Source organism: Phaethon aethereus (genome assembly GCF_964289735.1).
Source record: "Phaethon aethereus genome assembly, chromosome: 13".
NCBI lineage: Eukaryota > Metazoa > Chordata > Aves > Phaethontiformes > Phaethontidae > Phaethon > Phaethon aethereus.
Window position 1 is genome coordinate 3617320 of NC_138589.1, and position 22763 is coordinate 3640082.

Genomic DNA, 22763 nt, shown 5'->3' on the forward strand with positions numbered 1-22763 from the left:
GCAAATCCTATTAGCACTTTGCATGTGGTCTCAAATAGTAATGAGTTACTTCCAACTAGTGGAATAGGATAAATATATCAAGTATTTTTAATGTATGGACTGCTATAGTGAAAGACTAAGGACTGAAACCTTGACTGCCATTTTACTGGACAAGAACAGGAAATATCCTGGATTTGAGGGAAAAGACAAACCCTGCTGTAACCTTGATGTAATCGGATTACTTTTTTTTCTTATTTGTCTTATAAATGAACAGTTAAATTTTATCTTAACCTGTCTTGGGATTAAGATTAAGACCATTAAGCAAGATTGAGGTGAATAAGTAAAGAGACATTGCTTTCACCCAAAGATGTGGCAAACTGATAAATCAAGGTGTCTTAAGAAGTCCCACAGTTCCTCAGCACAATATTCCCCACATCCAGTGAATGAGAGGGTGGGTTCCCTTTCAAGTTGCATGAGACAGCTGGCATCACAGATATTAAAGGAGACATCAGTGACTACCTCTAACTAATCCAGAAGTCTTCTCAGCATGAAGTGAGGTAATTGTATACACACCTGTACTCTGAGAGTCAGAGGAGCACATGACAGCTTGGGCAGTTATACCCACAATACCAAACCTACACATCTTTCCCTTCAAAGAGAATGTGATGGCAAAGCTTTCTTAGGAAAGCCAAGCCTAATTTACCAGGACCTTATATCTAATTCTGAGCTCAACAATAATTGGATGGTGTTAGCAAAGTATTTAAATAATACACTTTAGATGCCACTAGCATTTGGAGTATTTAGCGCTAGCTAAAGAACCCAGCCAAAGCAACTGTTAATGGCAGGTACCAGTTATCAAAACAGTGTATCACCACCCTCTGTTAGCCAGATGAGGGCTGTTGCCTGCACTACTGCATTTTCTTGAAACTTATCAAAACTGTTCAAAGAGACAATAAAGCTTGCATGATTCTGTTAAGACAATGGAACTGATGTCAAAAAAGAAAACAAGAAACAAGTCTTACTTGCCCTTGCAGATAACCAGTCCAAATCTAAGGAAAGTAGGTGATGCCTTACTTTTTAAGGAGATAAACTACCATTAAACTGAGAGTAATAACCTTTGGTTCATGCTGAAGAAAGAGTAGAGTTAAGTTTAATTTATTCCAGATGTTTAAGTGAAAGTTAACAGGTACCATTTCACAGAGATAACCTAATAAAAACACGAATAAGAGGTGTTTATAGTGTTCAGAAGCTGTCTCAACACCATAAGAAAGATGATTTCTGATTCAAATGAAGCTATATCATATTTCAGTATAGCTCCCCCTAATCTATTATCGTGACTTTTCTTACCTGCCCCCATGCATACTCCTTCCTCCTTAAAGTAGGAATACGTTAAGTAATACACTATTATACTGTGAATCCATTCACAAGCATGAAACTGCGTACAGCGTAAAATTGTGACATGCACTGTAACTGTAGCGAACTAAGTTTTTAAACATCTAAAACTAACTTTTGTCTTGGACAAGTTACATTTAAGGGAGAAAATCTTACCCCGGAAGGACTGTAAGCTTCACATAAGGTAACAATTCACAGCATTGTAAATACTAATAATTGTAGTTAAAAAAATAATCTTCTATTCAAGAAAGCCAGACTTCCTACCTTCACTACAGGGTGTCCTCCAGTAGATGCTTTTACTGCTCCTCTGCTTCCTTCCGTTTCGTAGTGAGCTCTGTGGTGAGTTTTCGGCTGGACTTCTATCTTCAGTTCACACTGCCCGTAATGACTTGGTAACGGCCAGTCAAGAGGTGGCAATGAAGATGTGCTGCAATCAAGACAAGCACACTATGGTTAAATGAACTATGCCATTTGGCCACAGTACAAAGTAACTTCACTGTAAAATGCAGACAGTGATGTCACTTTCCTAACAAATGATGACCAACTAAGAATAGCTATTAGACTAAAACCATTACTTGAAAATTCCAAAATTTTGCTGGTGCATTAAAATCTTCAATTATGTATTTCTTTTGGGGTTGTTAAAGTGGAATTTCTTCCTTCCAATACTTGATCAAAAGAAAGGTACTGCACAACCCCCTGCCCTACATTACTAGTGCTATTGTCTAATGCCTTTATATTAATTTTTTATCCTCAAGTATATCAGCAAGCAAGTTCACATGTTGTTTAGAGGGAGCAGTCAATCTGTAGGTCATTAAGTTTTAACTCTCTGCATTGTTATCTTCCAGCTTGTTGGTTTTGTTTTTCTAAGATGGGTAAGCACTGCATTTTGTTAACTATGATTAAAACGAACACTACATGATGATCCAAAATTTTAAAGCTAGTAGTCCTATCTAAGCATAAAGACTTACTGCAACAGACAACAGAGAGATGTACAGTACATGCTTAGCTTATCCACAGATTATATATACCCTTACAGGCAGTAGCAAAGTCACTCCAGGGAAAAAGGAGAACAAAATGCAGTAATAGAAGTAATATGGAAGAACCTCAAAGGGAAATAAGCCACATGATACCACTAATGTTTTCATACCTACCCTTTACCTGCATAGATTTACAGACTTACGATTCTAGTAAAATGAACAGTCAGATTCATATCAGTAATTATCTGGTAGAGCAAATTAATTTATGAACATTTAAAAGCGAACATGTATAGCACTGTGTACCAAACAAGAACATTTACAATAAAAATAAGCTTATCTTAAATTAGTTTTGTACTACCTTACTCTGACCATCAGGGAAAGCAAATTAGGTTTTAAGGAGATGGACAAATATTGGTTTGTATTGCCAACTGAGAAAGCTCGATTCCATTTCTTTCTGCCTTACAGGAAGCCGCCCCCCACCAATGCAACGCCACGCAAATTTCTACAAACATGAATAGCCACAGGTCCAAAAAAAAGAAATTACATCTTCTGGAGAATTTGGCTAAGACCTATAAAAAGTATCCACAGTTGAGAAAGAAGGTAATGTTTGGATTGAACAAAAGAGAAAAACAAAACTCTGTCTTTAGCAAGTATCTGGATGGACTTGGGCTCAGCCTGCAGCATCACACATCTACCTTTTACTACAAACATCACTGTCACTAAGCATGGTGAAAAGGGAGAAGAAACGGCACCATTTACTGGCCTCCTCCTACAGGAGGACAACCTACAAGCCTGTTGACCCGCTGCGTCATGGAGTATCTCTAACTGTGCATTTCAGGAGTGAGCTAACGTTATAAGCCTCATCTCCTGAAGCACCTTCCTGGGAGCAATGGGAGGAACAAGAGTATTTCCCTTTCCTCTTACTGAAAGGAAGAAACGTGAGCAATAGATCATGTCCACAAGCATTCGGTGTACAGCAAAGATGCTTCTTCCCCCAGTAAGGTCTGGTGACTGGTCCTTCCACAGCAGTAGTATTTACTGGGTAGGAGAGGACTGGTGATGTCGGCAATGAGAGAGGACACTGACAGGAATGCAGTATAAGCCCAATCCTTCCAGATACTTACCACAGGCCAAGACGTACTGCCTAAATGCTACTACTGGCTATCAACTAGACCTTGCCATTCACTTTTATAGCTACTGAAGGAGAAGAGGACTCAAGTCTTCAGTCTGAAAAGGAAAGAAAATGTCAGGATTAGAAGATACTAAAAAGAGCTTAAAAGAAATGTAGCATGCGGGAAATTTTTCTTTAGTGTTTCTGGAAACCTTTTTGCCCCATATAACCAAATACAGTTGGTATACACAGTGAACCGATACAGGTCCCTAAGAGAACTTGGTATAACATGCACACCACAGACTATATACCAATTACTGCAAGGTATTGCTCAAAGTTTATCAATAAACTCAGCCAAGAAAAAAATATTTGTTGCTTGTGACCATTCTCCATATAGCCTCTCACAGAGGTTTAATCCTTCTGCAATTAAATCATAAAAATGTGACACAAGCTGTAGCAGACTCCCGTTATCTCCTGAAAAAATATTTGGAATACTAGAACAAACACAGAGACAGGAAAATAACCGAGTCTCAAGATTTTGTCATTCTTTGAAAACAAATAGAAAATATCAGCATGAGGGAACAAGCAAGCATACAACGCAGGCGCAGATGCCCAAAGCATCAAAAAATTGGAAAGCTTTCAAAACACAGTTTTCCAAACAAATTACATCGCCTTTGAGGCTGGGCTGCATCAAACTCATGTTTTCTAGATGTAGCAGGCTAGAGAGTTACCGCTGCTTCCCTTCGGAGTTTGATGCTGGATACCTAAACTGTTGTTTCCCTCTGAATATTTTTCTTGCTGCCTCCATCGCCCTCAACTTCTCCGCAGCAGTAGAATCTTAAAAAGTTTTAGGGTACACCGTCATGCACCTTTTCTGCCCTGTCAGGATAACAGCTTAATGTATTTCTGCTTCCACATCACCCTTTCACATTTTTGGAGACAAATGCTGTGGAGATACATGTTAAACTCAATCAGTGATCTAACTTTATTTCATTTTGAAAAGTAAATTTTTGAATCCTATTAATTTACCAGAGCCCCAGGTGTCTACACAGCTTCTTCAAACAGAACTAGTGGGAGAGGGGCAGAGTGGGAATTTCCTAGTCAGCACTGTCACCTTCTGAAAGTCACTTGAACCCATGTGCTTGGACACTAAATAAATTAAAAAAAAAAAAAAAAAAAATCAGAATACAGTCTACAAACTCTTGGGAGTTTTTTTACACTATGTAGAAATCAATATCAAAACAGAAGAATCATGTCAGTGTTGGGGGGTGTGTGTACAAACAGCAAGTTTGCATATATTTTGAACACTTTTCAGTATGAAGCAATGCTATTTTTGTACTAGATGCTGCATATGGGAAAGTAAGTCTCTGAAGCTGCTACCTTTACTGCATTTAAGGATCTGTTCTCAAGAAAATCTTGTTGCCTACACTATTAGGTGAGGATCAGCAGTAAAACTGCCAAATTTTTTACTCGCCACTTTTTTTTTTTTTAATCAGCTGTAAACTGTGCATTCAACTCCAATGATCTCCGATAGTTCAGAACTTGCATAAGTTCAGAATTTAGTGCTGCATTACTCTTAAAATACCTGGAACATAACCGGAAACATTCTTTAAGAATAAAAAGCTCAGCTGCTTCAGAAATGAGCAAAAATTTGGTGTTACAAAAAGATTTCTGTCTCCCCCAGCTTACACACACCACAACAGCATTTGCATTATTGATAAAGCCACCTAACTTTGCATTACCCAGAATCCAGATCAGCTGCTGACTGTGCAGTTTTTTCAAGTCATTTTAGACTGAATCCAGATCAGCTGCTGACTGTGGGGGTTTTTCAAGTCATTTTAGATGACAAGATCAAAGGAAATCACAACTCTTGTTACTTAAAACCCCTCACTTCTCAGACTTGATGGAGGAAGAACAATTTTGTAGACAATTTCACATGTTTCATACAAAATTCTACCCGCTTCATCACCAAATTACTGTTACAATAGCTTGTGACTTAGTCTGTCACATTTTCTTTAAATGAGTAAAAACCTCATTAACAGTAACAGTAGCAGTAACCTACTAGTAAAGCACCAAATCACATGGCAGGAAACAGAAATAAGGAGTGACAGTCATTCCAAAATTTTTCATTAGGTCAAATCTTAGCATGTTGAAACAGCACCAATCTGTAAACCTAACCTATTACTGTTCTTCAGTAATACCAAGAGAGTTCTATAATCTGATTAATGCAAGCCTCCCAAAGCTCATACTCCTATCACATCGAGATTAAAGGCTTCAGAGAACAGCAGCTATGAAAGGAAACTCCAAAGAAGGAACCTTTCAGTAGCATCCTCAGCAGAAGCCACTACATTTAAAACTACCCCTTCAGCGGTAAGTTTATCAATATTAGTTTAACACATACCTTCTTCCTCTGCAACCATTATCTCTAAAACAGAACTGATTCAGGCTGCACAAACCAATAAGGAAACACCTAATGTTCAGCACAAGTTCAGCCAAATGTGTCCATACAGACCTTCAGTATTCAGAGCCCAGCTCAGGGGCTGACTATGCCTCTCTTGCACAGAAGAAACAAACGCCAGAAGCAAGATCACTTGTTTGCATTTGCCTGTGGCCCCACAGCAGTACACGTGGGACAGAAGGAAGAACAAAGCCTATAAGAGCCACTAAAAATAATCCAGTTAAAAACTTAAAAGAGTTACCTACCATTTGTAGCACTCTTCCTGGGCTCTGTGCAGACAAACTGCTAATGCTGCTACCTCAGCTGAAGCACATGTGCCATTAGCTCAGTTTTAGCCTAATGCTCTTTTGGACTCCTTGCTCAGAAAGCTTTTGAACACAGGTGGAACTGATATAAGAACTCATTTTAGCCACTCTGTATGAACATGTTCCTGCCTCTTTGTAGTCACTAGTTCTAGTAATAACCTTTCAAAGATACCCACTAGGTTCTCAAGATGCTTGTGAAAGTTCTTATTTCCTTCGTTGGTTGAGATTCACATATCTCCTAGAGTGATTCTTTTATTTTTCATTAGTTGCAGCAAAAATAACATTTCCCACTTACAGCTCCTTCCAATACATCAAAATCTGGCACTGTGGGAAAAAGCTCACTGATCATACAACAGATATTCCACATCTTCCCCTCAGCCCAAGTTTTTGCAGAGATTAGCCAACACCATATCTTGTGACAAGTCAACGCTGCAAAACAGCCAGACCCTGAGAATCTCAAATTGTAACTATGATCCAGTACTACGGTCCTTTTCAAAAATGCCTGTAGAGCCAAAATACTGCTGTAGTTGCTCTTCACTACCTAGAACAAAGCCCCTGTCAGAGTCATTTTGGAGTTAAGAATTTCAGGGCTATTCCAGTTGCCACAGTGGCTTATCAATAGACTTTTTTTAATACTGTTTACACTCAAAATATCACTGTTCTACTACTAGTAGCCACAGTTTAACTATGCGTTCAGAGTATTGATACAGTATATGGCCAAGTAAAAGCTATACTCTATCATTTCAGAACAAAGTAGAGAGCTGAATCACATGTACAGCATAAAGGTCCTATATTAAACACCTATATTAAACAATACTATCCAAATTTCTCTGGATTCATTAATGGTGTATAAACATTGCAACAATAGCCTAGTTTATTAAAAAAAAAAAAAAAAATCAGTTAAGTGGGTCCTTATCTTGAAAGTCAGCAATTTACAAATATTTTCACTTTAAAGTCTCGCTAACATAGCATAGCTGGTGTTATTTCCATTTATGAAAATAAGATGATAACTACTTAGCAGAATAAGTTCGCTTAGAGTCCACTCACATTGAAAGATTTATTATTATTAAAATTAAGATCAAAGTCCCAATAGTTATGTTAAAAATGGAACATAGTTCCGTTCCTTTCTACCCCCTAGACTTCCAAGAGAAGGATTCAGACAAAAGAAGCAACTCTCACAAATATTCAGACATCTACCACTATATTTAAATTATTTTTTTCTGAAAGAGTAAGCAACATTGTCAGCAATCCTAGTTTCCAGCGCTAACTGCCACATAATTGCAGATAAAACACTCTCAAGTTGCCATTAAGTATCCATCACTAAAGAGATTCCTGAACTGTAAATCAAAGCCCACTTGTTCATCACCACTGGAACAAAGACTACTTGATACCCCGTCACTTCTCAGTGGCTCTAGATTAAATTCGTGACACAACAGGCCAAAGACAAACATCGGTTTATACAGTAGTTTTCAAATAAGTTACAGAATCACAGAATCACTAGGTTGGAAAGGACCTTCAAGATCATTAAGTCCAACCATTAATCCAGCACCACCATGTTCCCTAAACCATGTCCTGAAGTGCCACATCCACACGTTTTTTGAACACTTCCAGAGATGGCGACTCCACCACCTCCCTGGGCAGCCTGTTCCAATGCCTGACCACCCTCTCGGTGAAGTAATTTTTCCTAATATCCAATCTAAACCTCCCCTGGCGCAACGTGAGGCCATTTCCTCTTGTCCTATCACTAGTTACTTGGGAGAAGAGACCAACACCCTCGTCGCCACAACGGCCTTTCAGGTAGTTGTACAGAGCAATAAGGTCTCCCCTCAGCCTCCTTTTCTCCAGACTAAACAACGCCAATTCCCTCAGCCGCTCCTCACAAGACTTGTGCTCCATCCCCCTCACCAGCTTCGTTGCCCTTCTCTCCACACGCTCCAGCACCTCAGCATCCTTCTTGTAGTGAGGGGCCCAAAGCTGAACACAGGATTCGAGGTGCGGCCTCACCAGTGCCGAGTACAGGGGCACGATCACTTCCCTACTCCTGCTGGCCACACTATTCCTGATACAGGCCAGGATGCTGTTGGCCACCTTGGCCACCTGGGCACACTGCCAGCTCATGTTTAGCTGGCTGTCAACCAGCTCCCCCAGGTCCCTTTCCGCTGGGCTGGTCTCCAGCCACTCCTCCCCAAGCCTGTAGCGTTGCATGGGGTTGTTGTGGCCGAAGTGCAGGACCCTGCACTTGGCCTTATTAAACCTCATACAGTTGACCTCTGCCCATCGATCCAGCCTGTCCAGATCCCTCTGCAGAGCCCTCCTACTCTCCAGCAGAGCAACACAATTCAATCAACTTACAAGTCTCTAAGAACTCGACGAGGGAAGACATAGTAAAAGAAACTAGATCTTATTTCAAGATTTTTGTCCATTAATGAATACTGCCTGGTTATCTACCAGACACAAACCCACAATTTTCTCCCATTGATTACTTCAGGGGTTAAAGAAAGAACAAAAAAATGAATGAATCATTAAGTTTACTACCCTACAAAGTGCCCATTTGCTTGACATAGAAATTAGAGATTCTCAAGATCCTTACAGAGCCTAAAACTTACTGTTCCACTAGCCATTCGTGTTAAATGTTGTAAGTTGAAAGCAAAAGAAAACAAAACAACAAACCTAAAAGCAAAAATAACAGAACCACTACCATTTTCAACTGCATCATCTTTGACTGCTCTTCTAACAAAATGCCCCATGTTATCTACATCAGTGCTGGCCATGTCTGTAATGGTCGTTCACTCCAGAGCACTGTAACCATGGTTGTTAACACCATAGATGCCAATCTCTCGTGAATTGTACTTTTAGTGACAGGTCCTCACTAAAAATATTACATTACATTATATTACTTGCTCAGTAGAGGTTCCTGAGTCATCCCTATACTTTCTTTATTCCCCCTGATCAAGTTTAAAACAAGTATTATAAAACAGACTTTCTAATTTCTATTTTTCTTTTGCACTTTCTAGAAATGTTACAACTGTGAACCTGTCTCAGGGGAGGTGGCTCAGACACAGAGAAACTATATACATTGTAACTGAGAACATTAATTTCTGTAAAACAAATATACATATCACTTCAAAATACTATTTGCTACTCAACTTTCTAATAGAGCAGCTTTGTACTCAAGGAGGCTGACTGGAATCTAAACAAGAAAACTTTAATAAAAAGGGATCGATCTTGAAAAGCTTCTGAATATTACATGGTTTCATAAATACTTACTAAATACCTACTAAATAGAAATTTCACAAAGTTTCAAAGATTTAAGGATACACTTAAGATAATTCACATGACCATACTAACCCCTTCCAGATGGTGCCTCAGTGTGGGCTAGCAGAATCAAATTTAGGTATTTGAGTATGAATAGACTCTAGGAGGAAACACTTTCTCTGATATTCTTCTAGACCATTTATAACCTATACTGACACAGACTATCTAAATAAGAAAGTGAACTTGAAGCATCTATGTATCCCTTTCAACAGCCAATACAGAATTTGGGAAAGGAGTGAAAGAAGAAGAGAATCCAGTTAATAAAAGAATCTGAAATAACTTTATGCAAAAGACTAAAAATAGGTCTTCTAAGGAGATTGGGGGGGGAGGGGAGGGGAACCAAACCAAACTACGAGTTTTTTCTGCGAGTAAAACTCAAGCTCTAACAGTAGATGTGCAAGAAAAGGTAATAAACTCAGCATCTTCATGAAATGTTAGGGTAAGAAGCAAATGGGGAGGTCAGATCTACAATCACTATATTAAGATCCAAAAAAGAAAGGGATTTTCCAAGTGGAGGGGAAGGAACCATGAGACAACTTCTTATCCATTTTCCTGGGGGAAGGCTAAGGGGTGGAAGAAAGAGGTATCTTAATTTACAGTAACAAAAGTAACAAGGTGACAAATAAAATTATCAAATAACTTCATTGCTGAATATTCTGTAAAATGACCAATTTAATCTGCCATCGAAAGAGTGCTCATCTGCCAAGGTACTTGGTTAATGACATCAACAGAGATACCTTCACTGTTCCTAGATACAGAAGACACTACCTAGTTCCTTTTAACTGTTTGCAAGGAATGGTTGCACTGGTTCTGTCCATTGTCACTTGTCTAAACTTAACTCTGACAAGGAAGCAGAAGTGTGACTCGGGGCACATAATACACATACATTTTTTCATATGCTACACACTGGCAGATTATTGGTTTCTGTGACCAAACAACAAGCTGTCACCTTACAAAATTCTTTGGATGGCATCTGGAATACGACTAAAATGCTCAAAAGCATGTTATACATTTTTAAATTTTCTTAAGTATCACACACTTACTAAACATAGAAGAAAGAAGGAAAGCATGGCGAGGACAGATAAACTAGATTACAGATTTACAAAACTTTAGATAGCATTCAGAGAAGAATGTGCTATCTGCACATTTCACACCATGTCACATGTGAGGCAAGTTATCCCCACTTCTACCAGGGGTCAGTTTATTGCAGCTGAGTGTGCACACTGGTCAGAGTCACTTCATATGCTTAGAATCAATACTCTAGTTTACTTCATGCACTAATTTCTACTTGACAATACAAACACGACATTGAAAAAGCTTATTAATTGTAATCTATATTGTAATTTATGGTACAATTTAACATATTACTATATACAATATGTAATAAAGATATAAATTGCAATTAATATCTAACTTTATGACAACTGAGGTGCTCACTTTTGGTCACTGTCATAAACTACTTAAAAAACAGTGGACCTTCTTGCATTTCATTTCAGGGGAGTAAGGAAGCAGCTGTGTGGTGCTTAGTTGCTAGCTGGCGTTAAACCATGACATGTTCATAAAATGTAAGAGTAAACTTAGCTCTCCTACTTTACAAGCATCAAAATTATACAGTATTACATGGCAGAATGTCATATTTTAACATACTGAAGATGCACACTCTCATAGCACCTGTGGAACAGGCTACACACTACTAATTAATGCAACATTTCACTGAGGATACAGCTGCCAATGCAGCCACTTCCACTAATTCAATAGTCAGACTACATTTTTGGCAGCAAATGTATACAGCTTAATAGTTTTACTTAGTTTACTGGTGAATAGGTGTAGTCTTTATTGTCTTCTGCATGTTTGCCCATTTCATATTGAGAGAAGTTCTTCAGTGCCAGCTTCTAAATAAATTCTGACATTTAAAAAATTTTTTTTTATTTCTTAATGAAAGCAGTAAAATTTATTTTTATTCAGTTCTGCTCAGTTCTTCCCACTATAAGAGGAAGCAGGTTTAATGGAGTATCTATTTTTGTAACTATTTTGGTCATCCTACAAAAGAACCATAGATCCACACCCCATCTTGCCACATGCCTATATGTTCATGTGCTTTTACCCTTTCAGTAGTACTCACCTTTTATGAGCTATGTTATCCTGCAAGCTAACAAAAATGCCAGGTTAGGACTGCTGAGTCTCCTACCTAGGTACACTACAATTCAAAAATACACAATTAAGGAAAAATAGTTACTGTTGCTTGAGTTAGAGTGCAAAGATTCTAGTAACAGACTGAACACCTGTTATTAACAGATGAGCAGACTGCAACAGAGTTTAAAAAAGAAAACTTCAAGACAGTTAACAGATCTGTCAATACAGTAGTTTCAGATCTGGTAAAACAGAATTTTCCAGCTAGCAGCTTTGCATCTTTACTGTTAAGCTTCATATTCATGAACAGTTATGCAGAAGGACATTAAAGAAATTTTTAAAAATTTAAAAAATCACTTCTACTCAATAAAGTCAGTACCTTTCTGAGGTTAAAATCTGTGGTTATACAATTATGCAAAAATGACAAAATGGCTGAATGAGCATTGTTTAAATATAGTTAGATATTAACAATCTAAGCTAGTTGACAACTTCTAAAGAATTTTACAAAACTTATTTTTAAAACTAACAGAAGTTTTGTATTAATAAAAATGAGCCTTCTGTGTGAGACACTGATCTATCAACACATAGGAATATGTTCAGCAGTAAAACTGAAAAGTTCATTGTTAGAACTCAGATGAACACTGAAGTCTATCTCATAGCATCCATTAGAAGTTACCCTTCGGGAAGCTCTTAAAGCTATGATTCACTTATTTTCCATTTGTTTTAAGGATGTTTCACTGGAAGTACCAATGGAAGTATTGGTTTCTATTTCACCCATTTGTGCTGGTAACTTCCTTCCTGGGTACTCCATAGTAAAAGTTACAGCTGAATTTTCTCCACTAGTTGTCCACCTAAAACATGTTGTGGAAAGGGTCAGCCGTAGCAATCTTTAAAAGGTGACTGAGTGCTTCTATATTCCACAAGACAGACAGCCCGGAGAATATTCCCGTACCCAACAGAGAATGAGAACAGGTATTTTAAAACAATTGGTTTTTTCAACAGGTTTGGTCATCTGACAAGTCATCAGGAAATAATACATTAAGTGTTAAAATGATGCAAGAATGATATCTGAATTTGGAAAAAGCCAGTAGAAAGGGGAATTACATGAAAACTAGCATGTTGCCATAAAAGCCAGCATTCACTTTTCAACAAGTTGTGCTTTTGAGGGAGGTCCCTGAAAAGAATACCTCTTCACAGTAAACTCGGCTTATTGGGAAATAGTTAATTCTATCTTTCTGCTAAGAATTTAAAACTCAAGAGCCAGGTGAAAAAAGTCTCCCATAGGGCACCTCTGAAGACTGGTCAGAAACATTTCTTTCTTTTACTTCACTCACGTTTGGGGAGGAGGTGGTAGGGTGGAGGAAAATGTTAAAACCATGAGTATTGTCTAAGCCATTCTTTCTGAAATTAAAAATACAGAGTATGAAAACAAGTGCTTTGCAAAGATGATGTTGCAATGAGAACAACACTCTATTTTGTCACTAACTTTTAGAACTTAAGCTTTGCCTTTTTCAAAATAAAGCACATATGTGGAGAATCCTACCCTATCTTCTTCCCCCACTCCCCAAAGAAAGAGGAATTGCCTCATCTACTACATCCTTGAAGAGCAGAGCAAATCTTAAGCATTGCCTGTGGACAGAATGATATTATTTTAATCAAAGTTATTTTAAAATCAATACAGACTAGCATGGAAACACTGACATTTAAACCTATAATAATGCTTTTATGTAGATAATTGTGCTTTACAGACATTAATCTAATGTACCTTTCTTACAAAATGTCCACACAAAAAATGTCTGCAGCTCTTCCTCCCAGTACCTCTCTACCCCTTATTTTTAAAACCTAGCAGAGAAAGGTTCAGCAATCAAATGGATAACTTGCTCAGTAATCACAGTATCTGTCCATTCAGCAGCAATGGCCGCTTAATGAGTTCTCATTTCTACTCCACCCACTGTATTGTGCTGGCAAAGCGGTTCCAGAAGCTATATGGTTGGAAAGATCACAGAACTGCTCCATCTAAAAAGTAACAGAACGGGAAGGAGAGTGAATTTTCCCCTCAAGTGAACCATTTCCCTCTTCTAAGCCTCCACAAATCATCCTGCTAGCCCAAGACAGGACCACAAAAGAAAAAGAGCTAGTTAACCCAGCACCACCCTTGGAACTACAGACCAGGAATCAATTCTTTCTGGATTATTTTCAGTATGGCATGCAAATTTATGTTCTCTATTCTATTTCTAGAATTCCATCAGCCCAAAGAAGCAAGTGGAAACAAAAGGAAATAAACTCCCCACCTCTTTTGTGGCCTCACAGTTTTATAAAAGCATGTAAGCCAGGTTTCTTTAGCTATATTAATGTTAACTGCACAGATTACATTGAACTGCAAAGTGTGCACAGAATATGCAGACATTTGATTCATCTGGGCTCTGTGCATGTATGCAAACGTTATTTAAATAGAACCAATCCTATGTTACAATGCACCTCCTGTATTTTTAAAAAAAGAAAAAGATGGGTATTTGGTGTCTCAACTTGTTTTTTCCCCAATTCTATCATCTACCTGCCCACAGTAAGATTTCTTTAAGAAGTCTTAATGCATCACTGATGTATACGCATGTTTATATGTCTATTTAAGATGCATAGGAGGGGGAAAATGGGAGGAAAGCCTTCTGAAGGACTTTCAAATCACTTACCGAAATATAGGAGTATGACCAGGCTTTGGTTTGTTCCAAGTAAAGTGCGAAGGAACAGAAAGAAATTGGTCTCCAGGCAAATCTTTTTTCAAGTTGTGTTGAGATCCAGAGCAGTCATCTACTGCAGTTTCAAGGGATGACGATAGGTTACCCTGTTCTTCAGGACAGATATCTATTTTTCCAGATAAAGTGGCAGTCTGATCCTCTGAGGTCTTTCTTGTTTTTAGAGGAATATCAGTTTCTGTACAACACTGAAATGGTGAAAGGCCAGAATTAAGGCCTTGTACGTTATGGATGGAAGTATTTAGCCATGTGTCTTCTGTTATGCTTCCTCTGGGAGAATGGCCAGGTGATGGAGTTGGAGAATGGTGAGGAGAGAGAGAACCAGCATAGCAAATCTCAGCACTGGAGTGTCGTCGTTTCCCACAGGGGGATGTAGGTCTGGATGAGGGCCTTGATGTTGGTCTAGGGCTTAGCCAATTTTCATCTGTAATACTAGTTCTAGGAGAATGACAGGGAGACTGTCTAGGTGACAAGGCATGCCCAAATCCATAAGGCTGCTGCCAAGATTCATCACTAGGACCTCTCGGAGAACCACCAGGAGATGCCAAAGGAGAGCCAAGGGTAAATCGAGCAGCTGCTTCATTTAGCTCCGAATCTACATCATCATAAACATGGGAAATGGATTCACAAGAGGAAGCATCTGAAAACCAACTTCTGGATGAAATGCTGCTGGCAGGGCTTGGACTAAGGGATGATTCCCTATATGATGGCTCAAGAGGAAGATAGAGATGGTCCCGTGAAGGCCTTTCCATATACTCATTTTCTGTGCCATTTGTGTGCAATTCATCTTCATTGGCTTCAATCCCTTGGTGACAGTTAGGTGAAATAGATGTAATCTGAATACTAGGGCACTCGAAGGGTTTGGGTCCACCTAGTGGACTATATTTGGATTCTGGTACCTCACAAGGGCCTTCATAGTTCTTATGACTCTGAAGTCTTGTAGGTGGTGACAGAGGAGAGGAGTGAGACTGCAATCCATGGCGAGGAATACAAATTGGCTGATTTACAGAGGACGATGGTTGGTCTACATTAAAGATGTATATGGACGCACAGTCATCTGACTCAAGATCTGAAAACAAAACAAAATTAAAAAAAAAAAAAAAAAAGAGGAACAGGGTCAGAATGCAATACTTGGAAAATGTCATGAACATACTCCCAGGTATGGCCTGCTTTCAACATCCTAGATACTTCCCGTTACGCTAGCCACACAAAATAAAGCTTATTCTGAATTTTAAATTTTCCTCAGCCATATTTACAGCTTATTATGACTACAGCATAGTCATAAATCTTGTTTTCAAACAGATTCCACAGTTTATACACATCTTCAGTGGTTGAAAAATATAAATACACACAGAAAATGGGTTTAAAATCTTGAAAGGATCTAAGCTGGAATACTCAATTCAAACTATCTTTATTAACTATATTAAATTCAAAATTAAGCATTTTTATTCATAATCCATTAAAAGCTAATCTTTTTGACATGGACTATGACACTTTCTGCAAGCCCACTAGGCAACACTTACAAGCACCAGAATATCACGTACGTAATATTTATCTCCTTGAACACTAGAAAGCATCTTACAGTGACTCAAACTTCAATGAAGATTATGAACAACTAAAAACATTCAACCAAAAGAGGCCTAACAAAGAATAGTATTAAAGTTATTATGAAGACTCGTACTCCAAAGATCTTTTTTGGTTGCTTAGAAAACTCTCAAGTGCCCATCTCACAGAATAGCATTTTTCAAGTGCAGTCTCATTAAGTTTGAGCACAAGTTGTTCAGCATAAAGGCCATAAAGCAAAATATTCTCAGATCTCACCAACTTATCCAAAACACAGGAAATATTCCAAAGAAAAACAAACAACTGAGGAGTGCAAGTCTAGTTAACAAAATCAGCAACTTTGTCTCACAGAAATGAAGCAGATTTTCTTGCCCCCCTTGTCAATATTAACTGCCAGTATGAGACATTTGTCTGAAACAAGAGCAGAAAACACAGCTTTTTTTTTTTTCTTATTTTGTAACCACTATGCTGCCACTCTTGTTTCTTTCCCCTTGTAAAATCGATCCTTCCCTCTAAAATTATAGAAAGTAAGTATGCAAGAGACCGCAGGTAGTTCACTAGTCTATCATCTCCTAGCAGATGAAATCAAATGTACTTGGACCATTCCCACTAGACACTGAAACTAGTCTCAAAATCTGTTAACAATATCATCTCTACAACCTAAGTAATTTGTTTTAATGCTGAATCAATTTGAGAGCTTTTGACCTATCACTAACATTTAACATCACCATTGAAATTATACAGTTCCTAGTGCATTGTATGGGGGTTTTTAAAGGTTGGGTTTTTTTCAGTAGTAGGGGAATATTATGCAGAAGCATAAAAGTTTCTGCAAACTCAAATGCTCCTGTGTCAAATGTGACAGTAAGACATCATGTTCATACAATTATTTTCCAGAAATCCAGACTGGATGGTATTAATTGCGTCTCTGGGTATTAGCTTTTTTTTTTTTTTAATTTTTTTTTTAAATCCTGAGTATCAGTAGAATATTAATACATGTTTTAAAATAAATCTAGTCTCTCTCATCATCAGATAAAATATCCAGATAGGAAGCCATGTATGTTAGGCCTTTCCATGATGAAAAACATTAGTATGTTAATGAAGTCATTAGCAATCGGCTTAAAATTAACAAAAACAGAAACAAAAGAAAACAGCATCTCCTCAGAGACAACAAGGAAGCATTTTCAAATGGAGAGAAAGCATACTGTTACCAAGGAACGACCTATGTTCATGGTCAGGGAGCAGCTCTATTAACAATCTATCAATTAAAGGAGGCACGAAATTGCATTTAAGGCTAGTACTAGGTAGTTTTATAAGCATTGTGTGATTTTATATATATTATAGCCATAGGTAACAATTATCCATATTATGTAATTATATAATTAACTACTAATTATACGTGTTAAGAGCACACAAAAAAATGGGTACAGGTTAATTTCTAAATACGCATACACTAGAAGGATCAGGATACTCATGAAGGACGATTTTGTATAGCATACAAATAATTAACACAAGCTCACTACATCAAACACTGTCAAAACTGCTTTTACCTATCCTTTCACTAGGTTAACAAACATTTTTGAAAACTTTAATTGGGGTCCTTTTTTTGCTGTTTCACCTTCACAAAATATGAAATGCAGATAGGAGTTAGTTACAGGTTTTCCACATCTATCAGTATATTCATGTGCAAGATCACAGATGTCCTTGTTTCCTAACTCATTTATTAGTATTAGAAGCGTAGGTCAAGGGAGGAAAAAAGGCAATCCTAATAAAAGCAATTATCCAGCTACTCAAAACTTTGAAATAAAACAGTTACAGAAATTTTGAAATAACAAAAAAAATCATGTTATAGGAAAACAGCAGTTGGAAGTCTTCAAGCCCTGTGTGTAACCATTTAGTGTCATTAATGGCTTTAGGAATAGTAGTAGCACATTGTTTGTACTAAAACTCTCACCACTGCAAAGAGCCTTCTTTCTCTTGCAGCAATAATCAAGAAATGTTAAAATATTTAAGACCATTTGTTCGCTTTCAATGTCACTGGGATTTATGAAAAGCAGATATACATTCAAAATTTAAGTTCCGTGGAGCTGAGGTGGAGAGATCAGACTAGCACAGAATTATCAACAGCAGTCAGAAAGAACTGGGGAAGAGATGGAGAAGGCAGGAGAGCACTCTTCTGACTCAGGCTTCTTTGGTCCCTCTCCATGACAAACAACTTCTAATGAGTTTGACACCGTGTTCTCCCATTACCCCTCCCCAGCAGCATACACGCACACACTCAAAAAACAGGAAGCTAGATGCATAGTTCTTACTCTAGGCTCCTAATGAACACCAAATCCCAAAAGCATGCTTAAGACTCTGGAAACAATACATTCTGAAGTCTAAGTCACCAAAAGCATTTTCGGACACAATCAATAAACAGGTAGATTTATTTTAGTTTGCACACACAAACCCTCCCCTTATAGTCAGGTGTTAAAAATCACCTGTTAGTTGCTCATACAAAGAACAACACTAAGACCTTTTACAAATCCTGTCACTGGTAAGCAGTCTAGTAGAATTAATAATTATTTTTGTACTATTAAAGACTGCAGAGAGAATCCAGTCTGGAAAAGCCCACTAACCAATTTGAAGGAACTAGTAAACACACAAAGATGAATATAACTTGGATGAAAGAAATGGAGAGGGTGAAGGGGGAAGGAAGCAAGAAAGAAATAAATCAAAACAGCTGACAATCCTTAAGATGGAAAGGAGTGAGAATAGCTCAAAAAAATCCAACACAGGTCTTTGAGAAAGCAGTGGGTGAGCAAACTCAGGAAAGTCTCACAACAGGCAAGTGCAAGGCAAAAAGAGCTATGAAGAAGCCCAAGGCAGAAAATGGGGTCATGGAAATCTGATTACTTAAGAGAGCTATTACATCCACACAATCCTATTGGGGAAGGAAAGACAGTAAAGAAGTGAAGTTGGCCAAGTCATGAGGCCTTCACTGACCATAAAATACAAGAAAGCAGCATTCAAGAAACAGAAACTAGGTCAGATTGCTAAGGTAGAGCATAAAAACTACCACAAGCACATGGGGCAAGATGCTAGATAGGGTAGACACAATATAGCAAAATACAGAGACCAAGGGAAGCAGTGCCTTTCACATCAAAAGCCTGTCATGACCCTGAAAAGGCAGGTGTCTTAAATCCTTTTTCTTTAGTAAAGTCAACTGAGTAAATTGCTAACAGAGTTTACAGCAATACAAAGTAAACTGGACTAAATAAAAGGTTAAAAAGTACTGAAGAATTAAGGGCCAATAAGTTTAACTTCAGTTTTAGAAGTAGTATTAATAGTTTATTTGTTCCAGTAAGCCTTTAAAAGGAGGCAGGGAAACAAAACAAGAAGTCAATGTTTGCTAAGAACAAAACCACGTCAAATTTTGGTTTATGATCAAAGGAGGTAGTCTTCTGGATAGCTAGCGAGAACCTCAGCTTTGTTTAAACTTACTAAGACTTTTAACACTACCATGCATGGAGAAGCCACTGAGTCTTTAGAAATTTAGTGAAGCCTTCCTCCCCACCCTGCTAAGATCAGGTTTACTACTGAGGGATCACAAAAGTTAGCAGATGCTCTATATTCACATAGGGCATATAAGCTATATAAAGCTGCAGACCTCCATTGCCATCTCACATCAGGCATCTGTGTCATCCTTTATCAATGAGCACCAGAAAGTCTGTGGTTTTGAATGTACATTTGCTACTGTCTGGAAACAAGACTAGTTTACAGAAGCTCCTGTTCAGTATTAAAACAACGCTGGCTCATCACTTACTAAGCTGCTAACTACACTTCAACATAAGCTGTCTAACTGGAGAATATAATTAAATAATATCCAGAACAACTGCTCCTAAAGTACATTTTGCTTGCTATTTGCCGTATCAGACTGCACATTCAGGACTAGTAATGCTTGCCCACCAGTTGTTCACTGCCCAGCGATGTACTGGCACATGCATATGCGCAGCTGTGCAGCGAGCCAGATTTCTCCACAGAAGGAAGGTCAATTACTATCAAATGTCTGAACATAAGCCCTGTGCCAAAATTATCCATACCACTTTGTTATTCTAGGTTTGTAAGCCCATAAACAGGTTCAGACAATAGGAGTTGTTATAAGGTACTAAGAAAGTGCAACACGACCTAGGTCTTACAAAAATACTACTGCAAAAACAGGATCAGTAATCAAGTCCTTTAAATAGCATGAGGAAAGACTTGAGCGTTGCCACAGACATCATGTGTGTTCTCAGGCAAGTCAATCCGTCTCCACTCCCAAATTTTAAAAAGAACAACCACCTCCTCTGTTTTTCAGTTCTGTCATGACAGTTACTATTATCCCTGAAAGTTTCTGAACATGATGGTATTATAAAGAATGCCACAGAAATATCTGTAAATAAGAACAAAAGGCATATACAGCTCCGTTTTTTTAATTTCCTTATCCTACTGATTTGCGGCAGTTCATATATTTCTTGGGATGAAAGAGGAGTCTTAATCTTCACAAAGAACCGAAAATACCCAATAGTCATAGTTTTCCTTTTGTGCACTTAAAAAGACAAATCGATCAGAGTTCTTCTTGGTACACTACCACACTAAAGCTCTATAATTGGATATTTAACGCCAGTTTTCCGTTGCAACCTATGAGTTCTCCAGAGACACTTCCTACAAGCTTAAACATCAACTTAAAAAAAAAACAACCAAAAAAACCCTAAAAAAGCACAGCAATACATTAGTTTATAACGAGTATAACTGACTAGTAAGCCACCAAATACGGTACTAAAAAAGTATAAATTGTGAAAACAATTAAGGTATCAAGGTGGAGCAGGATGCAGACACATCTTTATAGACCAAGTTTAGCAACACACAAAACAGTAGTGCAAATTTAAGCTTTCAGAAAAGCGTGATTTGCAACTGTCATTTTAGGAAGCAGTTCTCCCTCTTCAATGATTTTGTGCTCTGTTTCATGGTCATATCAGATTACTCAAAAAGGATAAAAATAAATTTTACTTCTGTCAATCACGTACGCTAGAGGCAGCTCTATCGTGCTCATCAGAATTTCACAAGAATACTAGAAATGTACAATCTCCTCAACAGTGGGAGCTCATCAATTAGTGTTTTTCACATTCTAGTCTCGATGAGAATTCATTATCCTCGGTAGAAATGCAGAAAAATAATGAAGATGCACTAGCTTAAGCAGTTTAAGCAAGAAAATAATACAGCTTATCAAATGTTTACAACTGACATTGAATAAAATAAGAATATACTGGCTCTCGGGGCGTAACTACATGTTATGGTTTTTTTTCAGTAGCAACTACCCTCCCACACACACTCACACACAAAGGGAGAGGGGAAATGAGAAGAGAGGTATTTTTAACCCAGACGATTTTGGTAAACAGATTTGCAGTGCACTAACCTAAACACCTGTATATATACAACTGACAGGATGGCAAGCTTTAGGACATGGGGAGAAACGGGCAAGCAGGACAGGAACTGCATGTGTTTTCAGTATCAAACCAAAAGGTAACACACAACTAAACCCTTAGGCCATAGCCTGCTATGCATTTAATTTAAAATGTCTGTCTTCATGTACATCGAGCTTTACCCTGAAATACCGGAATTAAGTTCCAATAACAGTATGAAATGTTATTTGGCATGTAAGAAAAACACGTTAAATAAACATCAAAATCAAATGCAGCTGCGTAAGCCATAAGCATGTTTCAGAAAATTACGTACTTCTGTTGCAGGAGTTAATTTCAGTTGACCTTTTTTTTCCTTTTTTTAAAAAAACCCTAAGTTCTCACAGTCTTTCATAGCAGAGTGCTTCGAGATTCGTTGATAAAAAGTGATGTACAAAGTAGGTAAAGAATCCAGCTTGCAACTATAAGGTTCAACAAGGATTAGTCATTCTAAGTTCAGTTACAAGAACAGAAAATAGCAACCGGAAGTGCTAGGCACTGTTTATACCTGTGCCTTCTCCAGCTCTCCTGGTATTTCTGGTTGATTATGAAGCATGGCCTTAAATGAAAACTATAGATCTTGTGGTTCAGTATTTAGGATTATTCATTAATACTCATAACAGGTTAAAAAAATAAAAATATTCACTTTTTGCTTTAAAAATCTGCAAGTTCTACGGGGTTCCTCTTTGCTTCCTTTTTTTCTCTGTGGGTACGTCATTCAAGAGGGCACAGTGTTTTACTGCATAATACCCTTGTAGACAAAATGGAAGCTGTTGCCCTCCAGTTTGATGAAGCCTCATTTGTCATCCAGTGTTAGATAGAAAGTCAGCTTAACACGACTCAGTAGTTCAGAGATATTAAGAAATACACTATGGCTTTTGGGGAGATTCTTAAAATGACACAATACACCCATGCAGCAGCTACTAACACATAGTAGTAACGGCCTATCTGTCACCACCATTCTGAAGATGAAGTACATTATCCTATGTGATCAGTTGTTAAAACCCGTGAAAGGACTGCAGCCCTGCAGTTCCAGAGCATCTGGTACGTGCAGACATGGGATCCGAGAGAAGACTGAGCACTCCAAAACTGTTGTGTTGTGCCTGACCTACAAGAAGACAACTGATCGTAAAGTAAGTGAGGATATTAGGCAAATACTGATAGAAGAGAGTAAGGGAATTACGTGCTATAGTTGCCAGCTGAAGGTTTGTCTAGATTCTTGGTATCACAGGCCAATTTATCAACCACAACCTAACTCTTCCTTTGTGGAGACAAAACTAATGGACTCCATAAAAGGCTCTCTAGT

General features: G+C 38.0%; 1 protein-coding gene across 2 annotated transcripts in view; it reads right to left on the reverse strand.

The window, feature by feature from the left end:
- NFATC3 (nuclear factor of activated T cells 3) overlaps positions 1 to 22763 on the reverse strand; it is a gene marked incomplete at its 5' end in the record, with an annotated part of 73733 nt that overhangs the window by 41026 nt on the left and 9944 nt on the right. For both annotated transcript variants that reach the window (XM_082005780.1, XM_082005779.1), the window contains 2 exons: positions 1636 to 1798; positions 14355 to 15486. In XM_082005780.1, coding sequence (XP_081861906.1) covers positions 1636 to 1798; positions 14355 to 15486 — 1295 coding nt within the window. The remainder of the gene's footprint in view (positions 1 to 1635; positions 1799 to 14354; positions 15487 to 22763) is intronic.